This window comes from Babesia bigemina, assembly GCF_000981445.1.
Source record: "Babesia bigemina genome assembly Bbig001, chromosome : III".
Taxonomy (NCBI): Eukaryota; Apicomplexa; class Aconoidasida; order Piroplasmida; family Babesiidae; genus Babesia; species Babesia bigemina.
The window spans coordinates 2,267,271-2,292,020 of NC_027218.1; the positions used below are offsets into that span (position 1 = coordinate 2,267,271).

At 53.4% G+C, this 24,750-nt stretch overlaps 6 protein-coding genes across 6 annotated transcripts; 3 read left to right on the plus strand and 3 right to left on the minus strand.

Annotated features, from left to right (window-relative positions):
- Positions 1-26: 26 nt before the first annotated feature.
- On the plus strand, positions 27-5,315 carry BBBOND_0309100 (IQ calmodulin-binding domain containing protein, putative; the record flags this gene model as incomplete). Its single annotated transcript, XM_012913739.1, has 6 exons — positions 27-109; positions 146-602; positions 839-1,020; positions 1,059-2,131; positions 2,173-2,456; positions 2,496-5,315. 6 exons carry the CDS (start codon positions 27-29, stop codon positions 5,313-5,315), a joined length of 4,899 nt encoding a protein of 1,632 aa, XP_012769193.1.
- A 77-nt stretch (positions 5,316-5,392) lies between these two features.
- On the plus strand, positions 5,393-6,364 carry BBBOND_0309110 (CWF19, CELL CYCLE CONTROL PROTEIN, putative; the record flags this gene model as incomplete). Its single annotated transcript, XM_012913740.1, has 1 exon — positions 5,393-6,364. The coding sequence occupies one exon, from the start codon at positions 5,393-5,395 to the stop codon at positions 6,362-6,364; it is 972 nt and encodes a 323-aa protein (XP_012769194.1).
- BBBOND_0309120 (metal-binding domain in RNase L inhibitor, RLI family protein, putative) lies at positions 6,357-7,298 on the minus strand (the record flags this gene model as incomplete). The annotated part of the gene is made up of 3 exons (XM_012913741.1): positions 6,357-6,586; positions 6,624-6,731; positions 6,833-7,298. 3 exons carry the CDS (start codon positions 7,296-7,298, stop codon positions 6,357-6,359), a joined length of 804 nt encoding a protein of 267 aa, XP_012769195.1.
- A 216-nt stretch (positions 7,299-7,514) lies between these two features.
- BBBOND_0309130 (WD domain, G-beta repeat containing protein, putative) lies at positions 7,515-9,842 on the minus strand (the record flags this gene model as incomplete). The annotated part of the gene is made up of 1 exon (XM_012913742.1): positions 7,515-9,842. The coding sequence occupies one exon, from the start codon at positions 9,840-9,842 to the stop codon at positions 7,515-7,517; it is 2,328 nt and encodes a 775-aa protein (XP_012769196.1).
- A 763-nt stretch (positions 9,843-10,605) lies between these two features.
- On the plus strand, positions 10,606-12,999 carry BBBOND_0309140 (hypothetical protein, conserved; the record flags this gene model as incomplete). Its single annotated transcript, XM_012913743.1, has 1 exon — positions 10,606-12,999. One exon carries the CDS (start codon positions 10,606-10,608, stop codon positions 12,997-12,999), a length of 2,394 nt encoding a protein of 797 aa, XP_012769197.1.
- Positions 13,000-15,035: 2,036 nt separating this feature from the next.
- On the minus strand, positions 15,036-24,224 carry BBBOND_0309150 (hypothetical protein; the record flags this gene model as incomplete). The annotated part of the gene is made up of 1 exon (XM_012913744.1): positions 15,036-24,224. The coding sequence occupies one exon, from the start codon at positions 24,222-24,224 to the stop codon at positions 15,036-15,038; it is 9,189 nt and encodes a 3,062-aa protein (XP_012769198.1).
- Between the last annotated feature and the right edge of the window lie 526 nt (positions 24,225-24,750).

A 24,750-nucleotide genomic window follows, 5' to 3' on the forward strand; every position in this document is an offset into this window, starting at 1 on the left:
CAGACCACCGGGCTGCCTGTAACCTGATGATCAGCACCGATGGCGGCTCCAGCGGCAGCCATAACGAGCCCCGTGAGTCAAACGGCGCAGAGGGAGCCAACACGGAAGAGTAAGTCGTTGCAATGAGCTCCTAATGCCCTTGAAGTGGGATCGCCGCGCTCGAAGATTTCTACTACGTGGACGGGCTCGCGCCACGGAAGGTGGTGGAGCACATATACCGGAGGTACAGGAGGGGGCACTACTTCTCGTACTTCGGAAACGTGCTCTTCTACCTCATGCCCTCACGGCAGCGGGACATGCGCAGGGAGTACGAGAAGCACCTGTTCAAGGCCGGCGATGCGGAGCCGCACCTCTTCGGGCTTCTCAACGAGATATTGCATCTGACCGTGGCCTCCCAGTCGCGACCCATGGGGCGAGGGTATGGGTTGCTGAGCGACCACGCCGGCTCTGCGCCGAAGCGGCGCTTCGACGCGGCGGACCCACAGAACCAGAGACGCAACTGCAATGTCTTTGTGTATGGCGACAGCTCCTTCGGGCAGATGGACGTCGCGAAACACGCTGTAGAATACTTATCGCAAAGTGCCCACGTTATCGGTCTCGAGGTTAGTTTCGATGCACAAGCCATATTTCCCCTGTGGTGCCACAGCAATCAGTTGTGACTTCCACAGCAGTTATATAAGTGTTGACGGTGGTGGCTGTGGTTGAGTGGCATTGTTATCACGTTCCCTTTTGGGGTGTCCGCTTTGTTAAGCATGTCACCTGGTACGGTGTCAGTGAACGCGCGATTGCATTCCGGTTTCACTACTTGTTGCATACAAGGCGTTAAATGAATGTGCAGCCATCTGGAGCCATGACTGAGCACATCACGGACGTAAACGACCTGCTGGCGATGTTCGGCGACTACGCATCGCATGACAGCGTCTACCGCAACACGCAGATGACCTACAAGCTGAATTTCGACAGTGACCACAAAATGACGTCGATTAGCGTGGTGCCAAATATGGCCACTGATATCTCATGGTGAGTGCGCATAGCACTGTCGCCCAACGGTTTCGCAGCACCGCGGTGTCGTCGAGGTTCAGGAGCTACCTGGCCAGCAGGACGGAAGACGCAGCGCTTCGCGACGTTGTGGTGAGGCCGCCCACAATTTTCTACGCACTGCTGCGCGGCAGCATCCAAAGCAACTTGCGGCGGTGGTTGGCGACGTGCAAGCTCACGGCCAGAGACGCGAAGCTCATACTGCAGATGCTGCCCGTGCATGAGGAATCGCACCATGACTGGCATCTCAAGACGCTGGAACGCGCCATACGCATACTGTTGAAAATTGGGTTCAGCGCAGACGAGGTACAGTCGATCATGCAGGTGCTGGCGGCGGTGCTGCTTTTCGACACTTGCACGCTGTTGCGTGACAACTACGAGAGAGACCCGCAGTCGGGCTCCAGTAGGTCGGTCTCACAGGTGAACAGTCACCGGACCGACCTGAGTGCAAAGGATAGCGGAGGTGGTTCTGGTCGGATGAGCATCAGGAGCGACGATCCAAACGCATCCTCCCGCACCGCCACCGGGCGGGCCTCGCAGGACGGTGATGGCGTCATCAACCCGAAGGATATTCTCGTGTTCGCTGCGGATGTGCTCGATATAGGGTTTTTTAGGGTGCCGGCCAAGATGCTGGGGTCACAAGAGCAGCTCTTCAGACTAGAGCTGCTCTCGTCGGAGAGCATGGCTCAACTAGACAACCTGTCGTCCGCACTCTTCGTGCGCTTGAAGGTCGCCATCTACCGGAAAATAAACAGTTTCCTGGACCTGAAGCGCGGATCCGCAGTGCAGACAACAATATCGATCCACTGCAACGCCGGGAGCTTTCCCCAGTCGCTGCACGTGGACAAGCACTGCGACCTTGAGCTGGCCAGGCGGGCGTCCGAGGAGGTCTTTGTGGACAAGCTCATCACTGCAGCCATGCAACGTAGCAACGCCTCGGACGGCGACCTGGATATGGCGCGCAGGAGCCGGAAGGCGGTGGCCGCATTGAGTGGAGTCACGGGTCTGCTCGGGAAGGTGGTGGTGATTGCGCATGATAAGGCCAACGGGAAAGGCAACAAAAGCTCATGGCAAGCCGCGAATGTGGCAACAGGTACGTCGTGCGTGATGAAGAGCCCAATGACGCTTGTGCAGTGGAGCATTCGTGGCACAAGGTGAATTACGACATCTCGTCAATCGCGCAAGAGGAGGCCCAGATGTTCACGATCCCGAGCCGCGTCTTGAGGCTGTTCGCCTATTCCAAGAACAAGTTCATCATCGACCTGCTCGTCTCCAAAAGGTCGTTACACAACGTGTCGGGGGCGTGTGCCGGCGCACTCAGCTACATGACGTTCCTCGACACGACCATCGCAGACGGCGATGAGTCACACTTCATCGTATGCACCAGCCCAACACTAGCTCGCAAGCTTTACAGTAAGGTACGTGCCAGGGTTGGCGTGGATCACACTTTCGATCAGCACGCCAACCAATCGGACAGCGCAAGGCGCTCTCCCGACGAAGATGGACAGCACAAGGGGGATCGGCCTGAGGCGGCGGACGACCACCAAGCGGAACACGAAGACGAGGGCGACATGACGCTGCTTGAGCGGGCGCTGTCGACTAACGTGCCCATGCTGAAGATATGCGTGACGCAGCGCGACCAGTCGCAGGTGACGCTTGACATATCGGCTGCGCTGAACGCGTTCCTCCCGCTGGCCTACGTCGCGTTGCACTGTTCGGCGCACCGCAATATACCGCTCATGGATGACAAGGTCACGCTCATGCTCCTGCTGCACGCCTTGAACGTGCCGACCTCGGCGTACAAGATCTCGGAGAAGACCGTCACCTTGAGGCGGGCGCTGTGCGTCAAGATACTGGCACGCGCATTCACGTACCTGACCGAGGTGATGGGCAGCGTGAAGCTGATACAGCGCTGGTGGTTCGGATACAACGTCATCAGACTCAAGGAGAAGCTCGCCCGAACCGTGGTACGCATACAGGCGCGCGTGAGGGAGCGGCTGTTCCAGGAGCACGTGCATACCCGGGCGAAGGCCCGCGCTCTCAGCACGGATTTCATAGGGCTATGCGTGGTCCTGTACCACCTCAAGGTGAGCCTGCTCTCCTCATCGCAGAAAACGCTGCAACTCCTGCACTCTATGGAGAAGCGGTACCACGAGAAGGAGTACCACCACATACAACACGCCGCTGCAGCCTACATCCAGGCGTGCTGGCGCGGCAGGGTGCAGCGGAAACGGTACGACCAGATGCGCGTCGAACAGCTGGAGGACTTCGGGGCCGCACTGGTCCAGTCCGCCATCAGGAGGTTCCTGGCAACCGCCAAGCTGGTACAGCAGAAACCCACGCGCGACATAGCGGCGACGGCTATCCAAGCTGCGTACCGCGGGTACCGTGCGAGGCGACAGTACGAGGTGCTCACGGGACTCAAACTCGCGCTTCTCTCCGTCGTGCGGAAGGGGTCGAAGCTCCTCAGCCTGGGGGACCACCTCAAGTTCGTCAAGGAGCGCAAGCGATACAACTCCACCACGATGCAGATGAAGAAGCTCATCATGATGCAGACCAACCTGCCCCCAGGGTTCACAAAGGTGCAGAACATGATCCGGATGTACTTCGTGCGCAAGCAGTACCTGCACCTGCGCTCGGCCATCGAGAAGGTGCAGGCGCTGGGGATGACCAAGGTGGCGCGCATAAAGTACCTCGAGAAGGTCAAGGCCGCCACTACGATACAGCGTTGGTGGCGCGGCGTTAGACCTCCCGGCGTTGCGCCGCTGTCGGGCAACGCCTTGTACTACCTCAACATGAGGGAGTACGCGGCCGCAGCGCCCCTGCGCGAGCTTTGCAACGCGGTCGGCATGACGCTCTTCCACTTCCGCGCGTACCACGACCTGCGGCACGTTTACCCGCGTTCGTGGGCCGCAGAAGCGAGCGGGATACTGGATTACTTGATTCAGATGCAGCTCACGTTTATCGACACCGGGAACGCAGAATGCCCGCGCATCGTCGGCCTGCAGTTCGCGGTGGGAGCGTACCACAGTCTGATGCTGGTATCGTACACCCAAGGCGGCAGTACAGCGCTCTACTCATGGGGAGGGGCCGCGGTTTTGGAGGCGGAAACGGCCCCGCATCCACGGACGGCTGGAAACAGGCCAGGAACGGGATCCACGGGCGGAAAACCGAAGAGGCTGCATACGCAGTACCTGCCAAAGCCCCTGGAATTCTACACATGGGATACCACGGAGCTCGTCGGTTTGGGGCGGCCGCAGATGGTGTTGGTACCGCGAGTGGAGATCACGTCGATTGCTTGCGGCAACGAATTCTCATTGGCGCTGGATCGCAGCGGGAGAGTGTACAGCTGGGGCACAAACGTGCACGGGCAGTGTGGCCAGGGCCACAGGCTCACGTACGTCTGGTCGCCGACGATGCTGCCGTTGCGCGAGGTGACTGGGGCATGGTGCGGCGAGGAGCACTCGGTTGTGCGGGTCTCCGTCGGCGAGTACTTCGTGTTCGGACGGGCGTTCGGGTACGCAATATACGCGCCCGAGGACATCAAGGCGCACTGCCAGGCTATACAACGGCAGCGCATAGTGGCGGTGGCGTGCGGCGGCACTATGACCGTGCTGTACACGGCCGAGCTGCGCTACGTGCTACGCGTGCTGGGAGGCAGTGCGGCATTTGCTGAGTGCTACAACCTGCGCGGAAACATACACTCGGTGTGTACCAACGGCCGCATGATATGCGCCGTCGTGGACAAGGTTACCGAAGGAGGTGCCCTCGGGCAGCAGGTCCTGGCATGGGGGCACCTGCGCTGCTTCTCGAAGCACTTCAAGGAGCCGCTGCCCAACACGGCGCTGCTCGTCAACGCTTTCTGCGAGATGTTGGAGCACCCGGAGAGGAGGCGCCCGCGAAGGTCGCTGGTCAAGGTGGATTCGCATCTGGCCAAGTCGTGCTCAATTGCAGTGCCCACCCCGGTGAACATCGCCAAGCGCGTGCTCAGCGTCACCTGCGACCACCAGCAGATGCTGTTCACGTGCCTGCATGGGGTGGTGCTCGGCGTACAGACCTTCGAGCTCATCCACGACAGCCCGAGCGACATCCGCGACTCAGACGGCCACGGCATACGGCTCAGCCCCCAGGTTACCAACGCCCGACTCGAACCGGCGCTATACCAGTTCGCCGCGCTGGAGCAGTCGGAAGCGCAGGTGCAGCTCGCCTATAACCGGCTCTCCTGCTCCGTCGGCTACGTCGCCACGCCTACACCGGCCGACCAGACTCTTGTTTGAATTTTGCGGCGTATCGCGTTCTGTAACACATAGAAGCGGGTGATAAAAATTAGATTGTGCAGTCCGCGAGCTCGGAGATGGGCTACGGGGCTAAGCGCCACCGGGGAAACCCGCGGCGCGACGGTCCCTCGGACCGCCCTGGGCACAGGGGCCGCGGCATGGCTCCCTACCAGTTTAAGGTCGACGAGGCGCTCTACCAGGCCAACCACGAGGCAGCAGCCGCCCTGAGGCGCCGGATTTTGGTGAGGGAGGACGCGGAAGGCTTCGACATCGGGCCCTGCCAGTTTAGACAGATATCCAAATTCAAGCCACTGGACCTACGTGATGCCCCGCCTAGGAGCCACATGGGCGCCGCTGAGGGCGGATGCCCCTTGTGCGCCTCGGGAGTGCAGCGGGAGCAGCGCCTATCGCAATCAACAGCGGCCTTCCTGGCGATGGAGCAGCAGCGGCACGCCATACTGCACGACCAGCTCGTGCTGGCGCCAAAGCAGCACATGCAGAGCACGCTGTACCTCGACGACAACGCCTACACCGAGATACGCAACTACCAGAAAACGCTGGTGCGCATGTTCGACGAGCAGGGCAAGGCCGTCGTGTTCGTCGAGCTCTCGCTGCGCGACCCGTACCTGCGGAACAAGGAGGACTCCGGCACGCGGCGGCACCAGCACTGCCGTATCGACTGCTTCCCGATACCGGCGGAGGCGCTCGACGAGGCCAAGAGCTTCTTTCGCAAGGCCATCGGCGACCTGGTCCCAGAGTGGTCGAGGAACAAGAAGGTACTCGAGGTCAAGGGAAAGACCGGCGTTCGCGAGCATATACCCAGGGGGTTCGACTTCGTGCACGTGGACTACTCGCTCTCCGGCGACGGCATCGCCTGCGTCGTGGAGGACGCCAGCAGGGTGCAAATGTCATTCGCCAGAGAGGTCATTGCCGGCGTGCTCAGGATGGACGCCATGGCACGCGCATTCAGGAAGCCAGACACTTACAAGCAGGCGCTCAGCTGGCTACGCAACCAGTACCAAAACTTCGATTGGACTAACATTAAGTAGGCGCCTCGGCGCCGATGTCCTGGTAGTCGAGCTGACGACGCGCAGCACGGCGCTCCTCGTTCTCCGCCGCTACGCTCGACAAGAAACGCTGCTCAAGTGACTCCATGTCGGCGCTGGTGTGGCCCTGGGAGCCGTACAGCTCCAGGTTTGACGCGTTTATCTCCAGGAAGTTGCGCCCCCAGCCGAAAGGGGCCAGGATGCGTGTGGCTTCGTTCCCCATGCCTGCTGGTTGGTGAGGCACGGAGTGGTGGCGACTCACCTAGGATGTGCAAGCCGGCGGCCAGCGCCTCCACGCAAGACAGCTCGAAGGGGCGCCCGTAGTGAGTTGGGTTGGCGGCGATGAGGAAGGGGAGCAGGCGCGCATGCTCTGTAGAAGCATTGGACACTTGACGGGGCTAAACACGAACGGTTCAACTGCCAGACGCATAAAACGCACATCTAAGTTAATAAAACAGTAAAGCAACTTACTGACGCTCAGTTGGCCCTGGTTGACGGTGTCGACCTTGTTCCAGGAGCAGTCGATGACCGCCAATCCGCGGGTGCGCACGATCTCCAGGTCCTCCAACGACAGCTTGCTGCGGCCGAACGGGCTCAACACCACGCCGGCGAACGACTGCCCGATCCTCAACGGATGTATCAGCTTCATACGAAGCAGCTTCCGGCCGGTGCAGCGTTTCTGGTCGCACTGGTTGAAGTCCCACATGAACAGCTTCACTTTGCTGTCGGCCGATGCGGGGCGGTCCGTCGGAGGCGACGGCTGAACGCACTCAACCTCATCGGCGTCTTCGTGGGTTTCGCTGGCGCTAGGAATCTCGGGAATCTCCTGCGCCGGTGCCCCGGACGACAGCCGCAGCGCACGAGCGTAGACATCGTGGATGCTGCCCGCGCTCCCGGCTTTGCGCTGCGGCAGCTTCTTGCGATTACCGGGCGCCATTGGCGGTTATTAATTTGCTGTATGTGGCGAGATGGTGCCCTAGGGCCCTCGGTGCCGCGGAAGGCGGCCCCTGGCGGCGCGACCTACAAACACGCGCCAAGGGCGACTGCGGCCGATATGCGGTGTAGAACGCGGCAGTTCAGTGTGTTGCGATGTATATATACAGCATTTATGACGGTGTCCAACATAGACTTGATGGAGGCGCTGTGCAGCCGGTCAGTCCCACAGCTTGATCGTACCGTCCCAAGAGCACGTGGCCAGACGTGAAGGCTGCAGAGGATGCCATTGGCAGTCCATGGTCACAGACTTGTGACCCGGAAGCGTCACCAGGTTGCGGCAGGTCCTCCAGTCCCACAAAAAGACACGGCCGCGCACGTCGCCACTCGCCACGTAGCGGCCGTCAGGCGAACACGTCGGCCGGATGGCGTAGCCGCTGCAGATGTGGCCCTTGAACCGCTTGCCGCCGAAGAAGCGGAAGCGCGAATGGGACGACTCGTACACCAGAATCTGGTTGCTCATCGCCTGAGCGAGCATGAACTTGTCGCTCGGGTGCATCACCACCGCGGGCATGCTGTGCATCGACGGGTCCGCCAGCTGCTTCACGGGCACCGGCAGGTTGTACTCCCATATGACTATACGACGGTCGTCACCGGTGGTCATCAGCTTGCGGTCGTCGTTGAAGAAGGTGGCGGTGCTCACGTTCGACATGTGCGCGCTGTACTCCAGCGACACCTTACCGGTACGGGCGTCATACTGGCACGCCTTGCGATTCGCGCCACCGACGATGAATATGCCCTCGTCCTTGGGGTAGACGGTCACGCAGTACGGCAGGGCTTCCTGCGCGTAGACGCCAAGCACCTTGCCGTACTCGGTGTCCCACAGGATAACCGAGGAGTCGTAACCGCAGCTGTAAAACTTGGTGCCATACGCGTTCGCGAACGCTATATCACGCACGCCTTTGCAGTGGCCCTTGAAGGTGCGCATACAACGCCTATTGTTGTTCGCGTCCCATATCTTCACGAAGCCGTCCATGGAGGCGGACAGCAGGCAGTGCCCGGTGCGAGGGATGTACCTGATGGCCTGCACGGCCATCGTGTGGCCGGTGTACGTGTACACCTCTTTCTTAGGCAGGAACGACTTGTATTCTTCAGGGTCCACCATTTTTAAGTTCTTCGGAGGAAGCACCCACGGACGTGAGGGGGGCGAACTCGGATCGACCGTGCGGTGGAACGTCGAGACGACCACGCCATCGTACCGCGTTTCCGATTTTCCATCCTCGACCACGATTTCGTTACGGCCTAGAGCAACATCAGGGGTGCAGCTCGGAAAGGCCATGCCGACGTGGGCCATCTTGTGCGTGTTCGTCTCGAACACCGGTAACTTGGGCTTCTCCTCCTCAGGCTTGCCCTCTTCCTTGGGAGCGACATCGGCAGCTGGTTGAACGGTCTCTTCGTACGGTCGCCACGGTCCGAACACTCCCTCTTCTTCAACCTCCTTTTCAGTCAGACGCCGACGCCGCTTAGCGTCGCCGTCACTTTGGTGGGCGAGGGACACTTGCCGGTCGCCTTCACGCAACTGGTCATCAAAGCTGACCTCGTCCACATACGTTTTCTCGGTGACGCCGGAGGGAGTGACAAACACGCCGCTGACGGACTCGGCTTCCGGCGCCATTGGGTTCCTATTAGCCTTATTGTAGCTCTCGAGGGCCTTCTGCGTAATCACCGAAATGCTCTGGTGGTACGGGTGGTCAACGGGGTAGTTTAACAACACCATGTCCTGTGCATTCCTAGTGTGCTCCCTCAGCCGGCTCTTCATCAGAGCTGTGGCGTTAGCCTCCATGCTTTGCATCTTACGCGCAACCACCTCGGGCTCGGTAATCGCCGCTCCAGCGTCGGCATCTGCGCCGCTAACACTCACGAGCCCAGTAGCGTTGTTGCGAGACCCAAATTGAACCGACACCACACCCATGCGACCATCCGGCAACACGGCAAGGGAGGAGCTCTCCTCCGTGGAAGGTTTGTACTTGCCGCCATAGCGCACCGGCCTCTCCGTGCTAATGTCGTTGGACTTCGCTAGGTTTGAGCGGTGATATGAGGCGTGAATCCGAGAGCTCAGAGAGCCGGCTCCTTCTAGGGCCTCGGTGTCCATGGTATTGACGTTGGCAAAGCTGGGCGTAGGTTGCGATTTGGTTGATTCGGAAGCCGAAGGTGCTTGTGCGGCTGTGGATCCATGGTTTACTGTTTGGCTTGAAGGGGTGTATGGGTTGCGATTGGTGGTAGAGGATGGATCGGAGCTTTGGGTCACACTGGACTGCGGTGTCGAGCGGCCGCTACCAAAGGCCAAAAAGTGCTGGTGGACCGGGTTACTAGTAATTAGACCGTCTCCTCCCGGTTGCTGTCCATTATTGATCCCTTTGTACGCGCTATTGGTCGCGCTGGAGCCTTGTTTCCCCTTCCCTGCTGATGGCGCGGGCGTGAGTGTGGTAGGCGCCGTGTCACCGGGCGGAGCGCCATCGTCGCTATCGTAAGAGGTCAGCGAATCCATTATGCAGGGAACCAGATTCACATTCCGACGCGCCTTGTAGCTTGATCGGCAGCTAACGCCGTCGCGATAGAAGACACACCTAACTGCAAGTAAGGAGCAGCTTCAACGGCAAATCAAACGTGATAGCGCTTGAAATAAGAGCCTTCACACATAGCCACGCGCTAGATACTATGCCTCTCGCATAAATGTTCCTAAGCGGTCGCGACAGCCTACTCCGCAAATGTTGAACACATCTCCAAGGGCGTGGAAGGACGCCCCTCAGCCTGCTCCGGCAAAAGCATACATCGGACTTCCCGATGCTGACATTATCCCTCAATTTTAACTCAAGTGCACGTATGTGATGAATTACGTCGCATATGCGGCAGAGGCTGCGGACGAACGCGGCCCGCCGCTGCCGGAGGGCGATTGTGGGTGATCGTGGAAGTTTACACAAACGCCGCGGGGGTTAACCCAAAGTCTAACACCGATAGGGTTAGACTAAAAACAGCCTGGTCGTTGGGAGTCAGGAGGAGACTAGATTCGCTCTAGCCTTCGAGCTCCAGAACCGGGAATTGGGACGATCACGCGACGCGACATTTGGATGCACGTACCGGCCGTCAAAAATGACGCTGTACTGACCGCCGAAGTGGGCGTATACCGGTGATAGAATCGGTTCTGAAGCTTTGAACGGCGGAAGCGGGCGCTGCTCTGGAGAAGCGCTGTACACAGCCCAGCGACAAACGCCAGGCGAATCCTAGGAGTTTACCAATTGATCATACACGAAATGGATTGGCATATGCTTACGGCATCAGCGTCAGCGCTGGCGCCGCTCGATGCTGGCATACAGCATACGTCGGTGGTCAACATCTTCAAGCTATCCAAGGAGTGGGCCAACGCAGCAGGGGCTGACGAAGCTTTTGCCCCTGAGTCGGCTGGACAACCGTCTGGAAGGCATGATAAGGAGAAAACTGGTTACGTAGTCGACTTGGATGACGGCATTGTCGATGAGGAAGGCACACAATGGTGCGACAAGGACCTGCAGCTGTGGGAGCGTGACAAGGCGGCTGTCGTTGAAAGCCTGATGAACCGACTGCGCTCATCGGGGAGCAGCGCAAGGATTCGCGACAAGCACGACAGAAATGGGGAGACTCCTGCGCAGAGCAAAGCAGAGCCGGCACGCGAGGCCCCGGATATCGTCATGTCGCACGAACTTGAAATGCTGCTGAGCTGGCTCGATCGCCACGCGCACAACACCGCAAGCATATCCGAGGAGGCTAGGCGTATATTTGTGGACAACATGATTCCGCTGCTCCGCAAATGCGACGCAAATGCGCACAACTTCATCTCATTCATGCTCGACATCGCACGCCTGGGGGACGGCAAGAAGCCGGACTTCATGAAATCGTATCTAAGAGTGGCACTCAAGCACCTGCAGAAGCATGCGTGGGGGAGTTTGCACCTTGCAATCCTCAACACCAAGGGGATTTTCATGGACGCCCTGATCGCAGCGCCGCACCAGAAGCCCCAGGAGATACTCAAGATGTGCGTGGAGTGCGCCCAGCTCATATTCCCCAGCCAGACTGCTCATATAAGCTCCGGAGCAAAGCCGCAGAATAGTGAGTACTACTTCTTTATCGCATACCTGCTATTCCGCGCTGGCTCCGAGGAGGGGTTGCGCATTTTGATCGGCAAAAATGGCCGCTACGAGCTACCTCCCGGGATGGAATCCGAGCGGTACCCTCCAATGTACACAGACATCTGCCAGTTGCTGATTGGCGTGATGCAGGACAAGGAACCGGATGCCAACAAGCAGGTGCTGCTCGGCAAGTTCACAGCGGAGTATTTCCCAACGAAACAGGCCAACAGCATCACTCTATTGGGGAAGGGAAGCAACTTCTATGCACTGTTGCTGCTCAGCATTATCTATCCGGACTACTACTTGCCCTGTGATGCGGATTCGTTGCACACTAAGGAGGACTATCTTTGGTACCAGATTCACATCATCTTGGCCGGGTCGTCCACGTCCCTCAGCATGTCGGCTGCGACGCTGTGTCACAATTTGACGCAGGAGGTCAACACCATCAAGGCGACCGACGCGAATGTTGTTGAACGCGTATTTACGTATGCGTATTCCCTGGCGCTGGTGGGAGGGGTGATGGAGGCGCTCCGCCTGCTGATGTCCGCAGTGCACGACCCTAACGTCCAAGCAGTGGCCCTGGTGTTTTTGGTGTATTTCGAGAACACCGGGCTGCTCGGCGCGGATGATCTCAGGTACATCGCAAGCGCACTCTGGAACATGGAGGAGGGTACGGGGAAGTTGGAGGAGGTGCCGTATCTCACCCAACTCGCATTCAGCAGGAAGAGAAACGTGTCGCCGGAGCTCAAGATACTCATTGCCACCATACTGCCACAGCAGAAGGCTACTGCTTGCATGAAGTACGTAGTGTCGGAGAACTTTAACGACGCAGTTAACACGTGCTTTATCGGTACCGCTACCACGCGCAACGGAATGTTGGTGATCGGGCCCCTGTTGCAGAAGCTCATCAAGCTCGCCACAAGACGTAGCGCGGCGAAGCTTGCAATCCAGTTGATGGCGCAGTACTCCGCGCATGTAGGGCTTTGGGCAGCGGCGTTCAAGTGCTTCTACTGCACTCAAGACGTGGAAAATTGTGTCTCAGTGCTGGAAGCCTGCTGCTGCTACCTCTACGACAACGCGGAGCAGTCGGGTGCCACTGCCGTTACTGGCGACGACCTCTGTGTCTACTTCTCCCTCGTTAAGAGTCTGGCGCCTGGAAACAAGCGTTTGGCCGAGCTCAGCAGTCTCTTCGACTGCATTAACGTTTCAGTGCTAGTTAAAAAAGGCGACTACGCCGGGGCCGTCATGGACGCCAGGCGCAATCACATCTTTGACAGCGTCGCACATGTCTTGCGCAACGAGTCGCACCAGATATACTTCAACGCGCTTGTGGACTACATCAGGGCGCTCAAGCACATGGTTGAAAATGGCCACCAACCGGGAACTCTTCTGACACAACCTGAGGCACACAACCTGGTGGACCTCTTGGAGTCGGCCTACCAAAACTGCAACGCCGACAAAAATCGCACGGTGGACGCTATACATATGCTCATGACCTTCATCACCATAGTTCCACCGAAGCCTGGGCAGGACTTCGCATAAGCACAGTGACCCTGCGAGGGCCACGATATATGCTGTAGGGCAGCTGAGATTACATTATCTAAATCTCGATGTCTATAGTTCGTGATTTGCTTCACGCTAAAGTAGAAGTGGGGTATTATGTTATGTTGGCAGTGGTGAATATAGCAGTCGAATGCTGTATTCGTAAAGTCTTATAAGAGGCCATTCGGTTACGTTGCCGTTGTGCTGAGTGAGTCAGTGTGGCCTGTGCCATTTTGGTGGCCTGGACGTAATTCATCTTTTCTAACTTTTGTATGCATGAGTAGTAGTTATCTATGGTATGGTGCCGGGGGGGCTGTTCAATATAAGGTGCCACTACGTTGAGGTTCGCATTGTATCGTATGGGTGCTACATTACAAGATGGTTAGGTGGGTTAGGCAATGACGTACGAATGGTTATGAGTGACATTAGGGCAACGATAAAGGTCAAACTCAGAGGGACGATTAAAACTTCGGGTAAACCATTTTGTTTAGTGTGTCGACATGTGCGGCGACGGTGTGAAAAACGGGCAGCCCGAGGTGCGGGAGGATCTGGAGCGTGTCAAGAAGTCCAACAAAAACGTCAGTCCAGTCACCGTGGTCCATCCTGTGTAGAATACCGATCCACATTGGTCACTACGTCTAAATATAATTTGTGAACGTCTCGCTGGGTACACTGCGATGCACGATTTCGAACCATTTAGTAATACGATATTAGATCAGCATTGTGCCATTTATATTGGATACAATGAACTAAGTGCGATATTACAAAGTGTTGGGCTTAATTATAAAATGCGATGCAAAACGGTAATTTGCGGACGATGTATTCGCGGACTTGGGGGAAAGGCAGAATGTGAAAAGCGCATAAATGTAAGATGAGTATTAGGAAGATTATTACGAGGATGATGATGGAAGCGGTGACAACGGCGGAACGCCGTGCACGTTTACTCTCACAACATGGACAATCACAATCTGGTTGACATGTGGTCTCACAGATTGCAGGGTCACAATTATACATATCACCGCGATATACGCTGTTCTCCAAACATTTTGAACACTCACCACCGATTGACATACACCTCTTACAACACTCGACACGGCATATACAACGGTCGTCGGGACACTTCATGTCCCCTCCACGACATCTACACTCAGCCGACATCTTCCACTACCGCCTTTACCATCAACATTCAAACTATGAAAGGTGTATCTCAGTCCCGGATACCAACCAACTCCCATCGGCGCTCCGACCAACCGCGCTACCGCCATTCAACGCACAGCCAGTCACATCACAAATATGCAGATATCACAACAAAGACGCTGCCAAGGTAACACATGTGGCTGGTATCTTAGCAGAGGCATGCAGGGCAACCCATGCCAGTTCCACAGTAAACTCCATCCATCACATACCACGCCACTTCGTCACTGCTCTGTGTCGATATGCTGGTGTTCCAAGTAGTGTACAGCAGACGTACAGCACACGATTATCATGTTTGTCATTTACAGTGTTGCAATTAGCGTCCCATAACTAAGCCGTCCACTGGCCACCACGTAGGAGAGGCATCACTTGTTGCTTAGCGACGCATATGGTACTACCTTGCTGCCACTCATATAACTAACCATCCATGACGTCACCTAACATGGCACTCGACAGTCGCCTACGTTGGTGGCCAAATACGTAGTTTCACATTGAACTGCGGTGATATGACGTAGACGTCTCAAAAGTAACTCACAACTCAACGTACCGGACAACAAACCTCCAAACGCGCAGACCAAATTTAAGTTTAGGATAGCATTTAGGTAGAAGCTTGCGTGATTTTTAGGTTAGCGCTTTGGTTGGGCGTTAAGTCAGCCTTTTGGCCAGTCACTAGGTCAGCTGCTAGGTAGGGTGCCTGGTTAGTGTCATGGGTACACATGAGAACACAGTGATGGCAACGTTGACGATGAAAGTAACAATCTTAACCGACAGACATGACATCAACCTGCAGTAAACACATCAAACAACACAATGTACAATGTACTATGTAACTGCGATAATTATTATTTTAAGTTGAGCAGCTCGTTGGGGTCGTCGTCGAAGTAACTGGCGTTGTAGAGTGAAAGCATTTTTCTGCTCGGGATGAGTAGCGCCTTGACATCAATAAGGTGTGAGGCCTTGGTGGTAAGGAGATGTGACCTGATGCGTAAGACGTCCATGCGGTACAGGGAAGTGTGGAGTATGTACAGCGCCACAAGAGACCACAGTGCGATGAAGCAGTAGAAGAAAGGCATCCGGATGTGCCACATGAGTTGGTCGATTTGCCGGAACAATTCAGTGAAGTGGTCGGAGTGCAGCGCCCTTTTGAGTTGTGCGTTGAGGTCTCCGCAGCGCATGGCACGATTATCGGTGACCAGGAGATTTGCGTTGCGATACGTGAATCCGTGGCGGTAGAGTGTGGGCAGAGGTCCGGCGCAGTGGACGATGGATGGGCAGTGGCAGGTGTCCTTCCCACCGTGTATGCCTGGTTTACAGGGGCATGTGGCACACCCGGAGGCCGTGCAGTCGATGTTGTCCAGAGCCTGCAACAAATCAAATAGCAACTCCCAGAACTGCCATGCCATGTACATTATCCACGTGATGTATAACCGCGCGTGCTTCTGCGGGTAGGTGTGACGGGCGTGGAGTCCTAGGGGTTGGAGGTAGGGAGCGCATCCACTGGGTGACTTGCAAGTGAAGTCGTTGAAGAGGTTCGACAGCGCATCGTGGCTTATGTGGTCATGGCCAGCGAGTGATGCGATGGCACTGGTAAGCTTGTGATTTTCATAGCTGCCGTGGAGCTCTTTCCACAGCGGGAAGAGACTGTCGATGCCGTCGGTGTTGAGATGCGATATGAAATCGGAGGCATCGGTGTACGTGCCTCCACGGTGTTGAACGCGGTCATGAGAGTCCCACCGCCGTAATACCTGCGTGAATAATGAGAACATATCGGCCAGTGATGAGGGTGCAGTGGGACACAACAAGAACAGAGTCCGGCACAGCACGAAGAGGCATGAGTCGGCGTCACGGCACATATCTCCGAGGCGCTTGGCGAGATCCCAGCCGGTGCCACTTATGGAGGCGGCGAAGCCAAGGTCCCAGAAGCCGAGTGGAGTGAGGCACTGCTGGCCAGGTTGGTTGGCGGCGCAGTTGGCACATTGGATGGTCATGTCAGCAGCAGTTAGGGTATGCGGCAGTAGACCTTGGCAGTGGTCGGAGAGGAACGACTGGAGCGGCGAGGTGGGAGGGCAGCCGGGATTGGAGGTGGAGGAAGTGGTAGTTGTTGCAGCAGTAGTAGTGCTGATAGTACTAGGGTAAGTGCCGATTTGTTTACACTGCCAGTGGTTTGACTGCACCTGCCTGCCGTACGCGCACTCCCGCCACCCCTTGACCCGGGCGGTGCTGCGGCAGCACTGGGAGTACAGGAAGTAGAGCACTTTACTTAGACGGCATGTTATATCACGTAGCATTTCAAGCAGTGCGTCTGGGTCAGCCGGGTAGTGGAGCCTGGCGCGGTTGTTGGAGAAGTCCACCGAATACGGGTAGGCGGCGAGGTCGAAGCCGTGGCCGTTGCCCTGGATGGCGGTGAGCAGGGCGGTGGAGTGTGAACAGGCTGATGCGATGATAATAGGTAGCTCACCAATGCACTTGGCCATGATGGGATCCTCCTTGTTAGGGGTGTCGCCATCGTGGCATCGGCGGTTGAGCAACGCCTTGCAGTGCCCAGGTAGCTTGTCAGCCACCATTGTATACTGCAGCCCGGAGAGCCACGACAACATGTCCCTGACTGTGCACGGGTATCGTGGCTCAGGGGGAACAGGGATGTGGCAGACCTGGAAGTAGCGGCATAAGAGGTTGTACAGCAGCGATATGATCTGGACAAAGTTAATTCCGTTTTTCATCGGATCACCGTCAATCATCATCTCGATGTCCACACTCTCAATTGGGGTGAATAGCAACTCGTAAATCCCACCGCCAGTAAACACGTTGTTCAATTCGCCATCCTGCTCACCCCGTGAACTGGACACCCTGTAGCCGCACCTGGTGAGGTAGTTGCCAAGCGCGTTGTCCCTGTCGCCAGCAGTGAACATACTAATGGGAAGATGTTTCCACTCACCTTCACATTTCATCATCAACTTGTTAAGCGCTTTGTGCGTCATAGGTATCAGGCTGAGGAACACCTTGGCGTACTTGTGTGAGTGCTCCTCCCTGCACCGCTGACCGGAGTAGGTAGATAGGTACGTGTTGCCAAACTCAGCGGCAAATTTAGTGAGACCGCGAGAGACCGTATCCAGCAGTGGAGTGCACAGGTGCTTGAAGTCGGAGGGTACGAAATCACCCAGCGCCTTGGTCAGCCTCTCAACCAGCTCGGTGAGTTTGTCGGCACCGTCATCATTGTCTCTAAGGTAGGCGAGCAGCGCGGTGAGCGCTTCATAAACATCATTAAGCTTGGGCGTGTATGGCTCTTCGGTCGGTGGCAAAGAGGGATTCTGCTCTTTTTTTTGCTCATCGTGCAGCCTGGTGATCTCAACCCTTATGTACTTCTCCATTTGCTCGAAGACCTCCTGGAATGCGGATGACAATTCTGCGACGCTCTGTTCGTCACCTGTTAGATCGGAGGTCAGCGATCCTTGCAAGTACTTCATGAACCCTTTATAGCCTATGTACCTTTCCCTGTTTATTTCATTCGGCAGCTGCTCCAAATCCTCCTCCACTTTTTTGACAAACAATTCCAATGCCTCCTTCACTGAGTCCACGTACAGCGTACGGGCCTCCTTGGTGAGGTCCTTGATGGCGTCGTACACGTCATCGTCGACGTGCTTCAAAAGGGCGATGATGGTGTTCTTTTCCATCTCGTCGGCTTTATTAAGGAAATCGTCACACAACCTGATGGCCTCGGCCAGATCGGTGAGTCGGAGGTTGTCGAAACCATCTTGTATGTCTTTGAGTTTGACGTCGATATGTGGATCACCCAGCTGAATCAGATTCAAACCCAATTGTCCAGCTGCGTTGGTGATTTCAGTGGACATGGTGTTGAGATTCTGGGTGATAACCGGGATTTGGTTTTTGTTAAGGGAGTCAATTTCACTTTTGATTTTCTTAAGGCCTTTGTTGTCCTTATTGCCGATCTGTGTTCTTAAATGTTCTAAATTCTTTATCACGCCTCTTTTTTCGGGATTGTCGTCGCCAGTGCCCTGCAACACAGCTCTGAGACTCTTAAGCTCATCGGTTATCTCATTGATTCCATCCTGTATGTTTTGGGGTTGTTGTGACAACGTGTCATTTTGAGTGTTAAGGCGCTTTTGAATATTATCAAAGCCCTTGGCATTGCCATTCCATTTGTCACTTTTACCGAATCCATTGGTCACCAAATCTTTTAGCGGATCAGTGACATTTTTTTGCAAAGTCGCCCGCTGCTCTTCAAGTTCCTTGTTAATGGCGATTTTTGCTTCTTCAATTTCTTTGGGGTTATTAGTAAACGCATCTTCTTGCAGCCCACTAATTTTCTTATATATTCCGCGAAGGGTGGCATCATCATTACTTCCAATGAGACCAATTTTTTTTTGCAGCTCTTCTAAATTGTCCAGTACGTCGTCAGTAGCTATATCATCTCGTAACTTCTGTTTAGCAGTTTTAAGCACACTTTGTGTATATGAAAGTACACTGTCAGTTGCTTTGTCTATTATTTTGTTTGCGTTGGATAACTTCTTATTCTGCTTTGTGACTTCCTTTTGAATGAGTCCAAGACCATGGATACCTGTCTCTTCCCACTCGCCTTCAGTGAGCCCATTATCCTTCAAGCGTACTAATACGTCGATAACACCATCCTTGCCGCTATTGCCATCTATTAGCTCTTTTCTAAGCTTCGCAATCATAGTGATAATTTTTTCGACGCCTGAGTTGAATTGTCCGGGTTGTTGTGCCAACGATTCTTGCTGCTCTTTAAGTTCGTTTTCTATCAACTGGAGACCTTTATTGTGTTCAGCTTTAACCCAGGTATTTTCACTCAATCCAATATCTCTCAAATTTTCAATTGCGTTAATGACACCATTGCCGTTTCCGTTTCTCAACTCACCTTGAAGTCTCTCTAGTTCCTTTGCGATTACTTCCTGTGCTCCCTCGATTACCGTCGGTTGTCTAGTAAGCTGCCCATTTTGCAACTTCTCAATAATGCTACAAATTGCTCGAAGGTTGTCACCATCTATATGTGCGTCTTTACCTATCTTCCTTTGCAACTCCTTCAACTTGTCTAGGATATCATCATCAGTGAAGAGATTGTCCAACTTATATCCGAGTTTTAAAAGCTCCCATCTAATTTTTTTAATGGCTTCTCCTATAATTCCGGTTTGATCGGGCACTTTCCCACTCTGCATTTGAAGGTCCTCGTAGATTCTCAGAAGACCATCTACCTGACGCCCATCATTGCCGTTCCATTGCCCACTAGCTAGACCAGCATCCTTCAAATCCTTCAATGCGTTGATTATTGGATCTTTATCACCACTCTTCAACTTCTTCTTAAGATCTTCAACCTGCGCCTTTATATCTGTGGCGATTTTCTCAATTGCCTTGGGTTTTGTACCAAACGCCTCTTTTTGCATATCTCTAATAGCCTCTATGATTGCCTCAAGGCCTTTTTCTGTGTCAGCCAATTTATTTTTACCGATCCCCTTATGAAGCTCCGTCAAAAGCGCTTTTACGCCTTGTTCGCCTCCATCTACGAAGGAGTTTGTTCCATTAACTAAATGGGTGATACCCAACAGCTCACTTGCAATTAGAGCAAACGCAGAGTTAAAGGTCAGTTCTTCAATCGTTTTTTTAACACTTGGATCGGCCATTTTCAAGGCGTCATCGACACCGTCTCTTATCCTCTCAATCGCTTGTTTAAGCTTTCCTTCATCACCTCCATTTTGTTTAATGTGCTTTCTATATGCACCCAAGCTTAAGGTGTGCTTAAGTGAAACTGTATCACCACCACCTACCTTACCATCCCTCCCGATGTGCTCATTGAGTAAGCTTTCAAGTTGTGTTGGAAGCTCATCATTAATTTTCTGGTGAGCTTCGTGGAAATTCTGCATCTTACTCAGCGCTTCATCAAGATCCACATTATCACTGTTACTTATCTCCTTAGCCGCCGCTTTAATCGCCCCTTCGGCCGCATCCTTGACCTGCTGCTGAGCTTGCTTGTCGAAGGTATCAACGGCGGTATCAAGGTCTCGGACTGCTTCTTCAACTGGCTTTTTGACCTGTTCAAATTTTTGTTCAAGCCCCTTAACTTCCTCCCTTACTTTATCGATCGCGTTGTCCACTGCTTGGGCGGTGCCAATTGCGGGGGTGCCAGTTTTGGCCGCATTGGTAAGATTTGTATTAAGCCCATCAACAGTCTTCTTGGTTTCGTCTATAATTCCGCCAAACATTCGTACCCCCAAGAAATCTATTTCTGAAGCCACCTGTTTAACGCACCTGCAGAGCGCAATTAAGGCTGTTTTAACGGCGGTGGTGAGATGTTCGGCATTTCCACCCGACGTTCCTGCCCCGCCTGATGAACCCTGAATATTACGGACAATCGGAGCGATGGTTTTCTCTATTTCCACCTTCGTCAGCTTCGCGTCCAAAGCATCTGCAAATGTATCACAAGCCTCTTTGACCTTCGTCAAATTTTCCACGATGCTTTCTTTCACGTCGCGTAATGATATTTTATCCTGGCCGGCTGTGATTTGCTCATTAAGTGCCTCTTTAATTTTTTGTTTGAATTGATCTTTTAAAGCGTTGTTACGCTCATTGACTCTGCTATCATACTCTTTAATCCAAGATATCACAGCTTCCATCCCCTTTATCTGTTTACCTCCAGTATTCTGATTAATACCGAGAATATTGCCAATCCACCCATCGACTCTCTGACTAAATCCATGACCGCTCTTGTTCCTGTCCCCAAACCCCCGAACAAGCCCTTTCGTTTTAGATACAATACCATCAAGGCCTTTGGCGATTGGATCAGATGCACTACTCCCTGCCTTACCCTTAATCTTCTCAACTTCGTTGTTAATATGCTCAAAAATCTTGTGAAGTTGCTTTTTATCAGTCTCTGATGCGCTGTCGTTCTTTGGATTGATTTTGCCGTACAGAGTCTGAATCGCCGTAGTGACCTTCTCGACCTCTTGGTTAAGCGACTCCTTTATTGCACTGTTGAACCGCTGGTCCATCTCCTTCAACTTCTGCTCCTTAATTTTACGACTCTCCTCGGTAAGCGTGTTCTTCGCTTGATCAAGCGCATCCAACTCTTTTTTAACAAGAGTGCCGCCATTTTTTTCATTTTTATTTACTTTACCCTTGAGATTTCCAATCCGCTCCCTCAGCTTAACTAAATCCTCTCTAACTCTCTCACCCAACTTATTCACCTGCAACGTACTAATAACCTCCGTAATCCCCTGCTTAATTTTTGTCTTAACGTCAAACAAATCCTTCTTGAGATCTGAGTCCATCTCATTCACAGCCTCCAACGCCGATTTGACATTTTTTTCAACTCTCTGCTTAGCGTTTTTCGCCGCATCCAAAAGCCTTTTACCCTGATTTTTCAAATCTTCAGCTTGTTGGAAGATAACTGTTTTATTGCCTTTATCGTAATTCTTGGGATGTTCATTTTGCACTTTCTCCAGAATTTTGTCGCACTTCTCGTCGGCCTGATCAATGACTTTACCGGCGGCAGCTCTCCACTTACCTAGGTGGCCCACTTCTTTTTCAAGGCTATTATTTGCAGTAATAATTTCCTTGTTATGCTGTTCAATTTCATCAATTTTCTCGACAACAGCATCTTGCAACTTACCATGAACTTCCTGCGCCTTTATTATAGCCCCGTCAAGCACCTCCTTAGCCTTCTCATTCCACGTTCCCAACTCCTTGAGTTTTTTCTCAACCGCATTATTAACACCTTTAATTGCCTTACTAGCGTCCATAATTCTATTGACATTCTTGCTAAGTTCCTCATGAACACTCAACTTGTCGTACGCTTCCTTGGCCTTACTTTCAGCGGCAGCGCGGATGCTCTCCGCCTCATTAATCCAGGTGTTCAAAAGCTTAACTTGTTGACCAAGGGTTTGATTGGCCTTATCAATTTCTTGTTTAGCGTCGCCGATCTCTTTAATTTTTTGGCCAATTGGATGGGATGCATCATGCGCATCTGGATTTAACTGTTTATGCACCTCACTAGCCTTATCAATCACAGTGCCAAGCACAGCCTTTGCCGCCTCTCTCCACTTCTGCAAATCCTCATTAACAGATGTTAAGCCCTTAGCAACACCATCAACGTTATCTTTAGCTGCATTAATCTGCGTAATGCCTTGACTAATCAGCTGCTGTTTATCTCCGTGATCCAGCTTCTTATATACATCCTCAGCCTTTTTGACCACATCCTGAATCACTTTCCCGGCCACCTGCTTCCACTCTTCCAGATTTTTGTCTACCTCACTCAGCTCCTTATTAACACTTTTTATTTCCTGATTTGCTGTTTTAATCTGCCCAAGTTTTTCACTAAGGTCCTTATGAACATCCAAGCTGTTGTACACTTCCTGGGCTTTCTTCTGTGCCTGCTCACGGATTTTATCAGCTTCGGTGATCCACTTACTCAACTTATCGACTTGACTTTTGAGTTGTTCATTAGCGGATGAAATAGTCTTTTCAGCGGTCTCAATATCCTTGAGGTTCTTGCCAATTGGATTGCCATCACCTTTTTGTGAAGGATCCAACTGCCCACTCACCTCTCCGGCCTTCCCAGCAGCTTTGCTGATCACACCCTGCGTTGCATCTTTCCAACCTACCAAATCGTCGTGGACAGATAGCAGTTGGGTACTAACTTCCGAAACATTTTCCTTAGCTTCACTAATCTTCTCAAACCCTTGACTAATCTTTGTCCCAGATTTCTCATCTTTATCCAACCTCTTGAATACATCATCTGCCTTATCCTTAGCCACATTGACGGCGGCGTCCGCCGTCTCAATCCACTGATTCAACTCCTCAACCTTCTCACTAAGCTCACTATCAATGTCCGCGGCTGCCTTGTCAATCGCTTTCCTATTCTCTCCATCAAGTTCCTGCATTATCTTATTAACATACTTTTTCACATCTTGAATATACTCTTTCGCCTCATCCATCCATTGCCCGAGTTCCTTGACATATTCCTCCAGACTGACAGTAATACCTTCCAACTTCATTTTAACCTCCCTGACACGGTCCTTCAACAACTCGACAACCGTATGCACCTCTTGTTTAATTTTGTCCTTGACTGCATTTGCAAGCTGTTTAAGCCTATTCTTGATTTTCTGTATCATCTTGTCCAACATCTTTTTCTGCCCCTTCTTGGACCACCTGCTCAGCCAGTCGACGTGGTTGAAAAAGCTTCTCCTGGCGTTCTCAAGCTTCTTTTTCAGCTTGGGGTTCAGGTCATTAATGGCATCTTTGGCTGCCATGAGACTTTTTGACAATACCCTGGCAACCTCTTTGCACCCCTCGACCAAGGAGACAGCGGACTCCACAGCTTTCTCATCTTCAGCTGACGTAGATGTTTCCGTTATCTGCAATATGTTTATACCTCTACACAACTCACCATCTGGTTTCACGTACTCCAAAACTGTTTGAATCGGCTCCTTTACTCTTTCGTTTGAAGCCTCGACAGCGGCGTTGTACCTCTGGAGGCCAGTGGCCACCTTGGGGATGGCTTGACAAAACCCCTTGTGGCCACGCCACAGTTGGGATTTCAGCTGCACAATCACATCATGTAATACACTTCTACCAGCAACGTAAGGCTGGTTATCACAGACATCACTGAACACGGCATACAGCAATGCCAGGATGGCATCGCACAGACGGGAGGCGTTGCCATATACAATCCCGGAACCGTCGTAGGTCCCACGATACCGATAACCTAAGAAGCTGCAAGCGGAGGCACAGAGATTATGTATAATGTTTTTATTAGGATTCTCAGAGTCTTTCGGAAGAGTACTCTGAAACGCCCGAAGTTTGGAGACCACATCTCTGGCGGACGGCCGATCCGTGTCGAGCAGAGACGGCAGAGATTTCTCAGCGTCCTGAGCAGCATTGTCGAACAACGCGGAGAGAGCGCCAGACAGCGTTGAAACCCCGCTACAGTGCCGCACCTGGACGAGCCAGTCGATCGCCTCTCGAAGGTTCTCGGGACATTCCGTCAAGGCCTTAGGCGCCATGCCGTCTGTAGTCGGACAGTCACATTGCCAGGCAGCCAGGGCCTGCGCCGCTGCCTATAAGACAGCATGGCCAAAAGGCCAAGTTTGCTTATTGGGAAAAGTGGCAAGATTAGGAGCTGAAACGAGTGACAACTAAGTGCCTCATGGCACTGAAACGAGGTACATGACTCCTATCCTTACAAACTACATTCAAGAAAACAAAGATTACAAACATCCCACCTACCTGAGGCGGGGGAATTTCGCAAACGCAATTGTCTATCAAGGACGGAACCTGACTAGCATGACAAGGTGGAGCACAGTTGGTAAACAGCTCACACCATTATGTTTTTGAATGGGAGAGAGTACGCCTCTCCTAACTCCGCACCGTGACGCCGCCAAGCCGTCTCCCCAAGGAGCTAGGCGAGCACCCAAGCATCCGCCACCAACCACACCTCCAAGGGTAGCATGATAAGGTGCTTCGCACTACATGAACAGCACGCCCAGCAGGTCATATATAGACCTAGAAGCTTACCCCACATTCATGTCT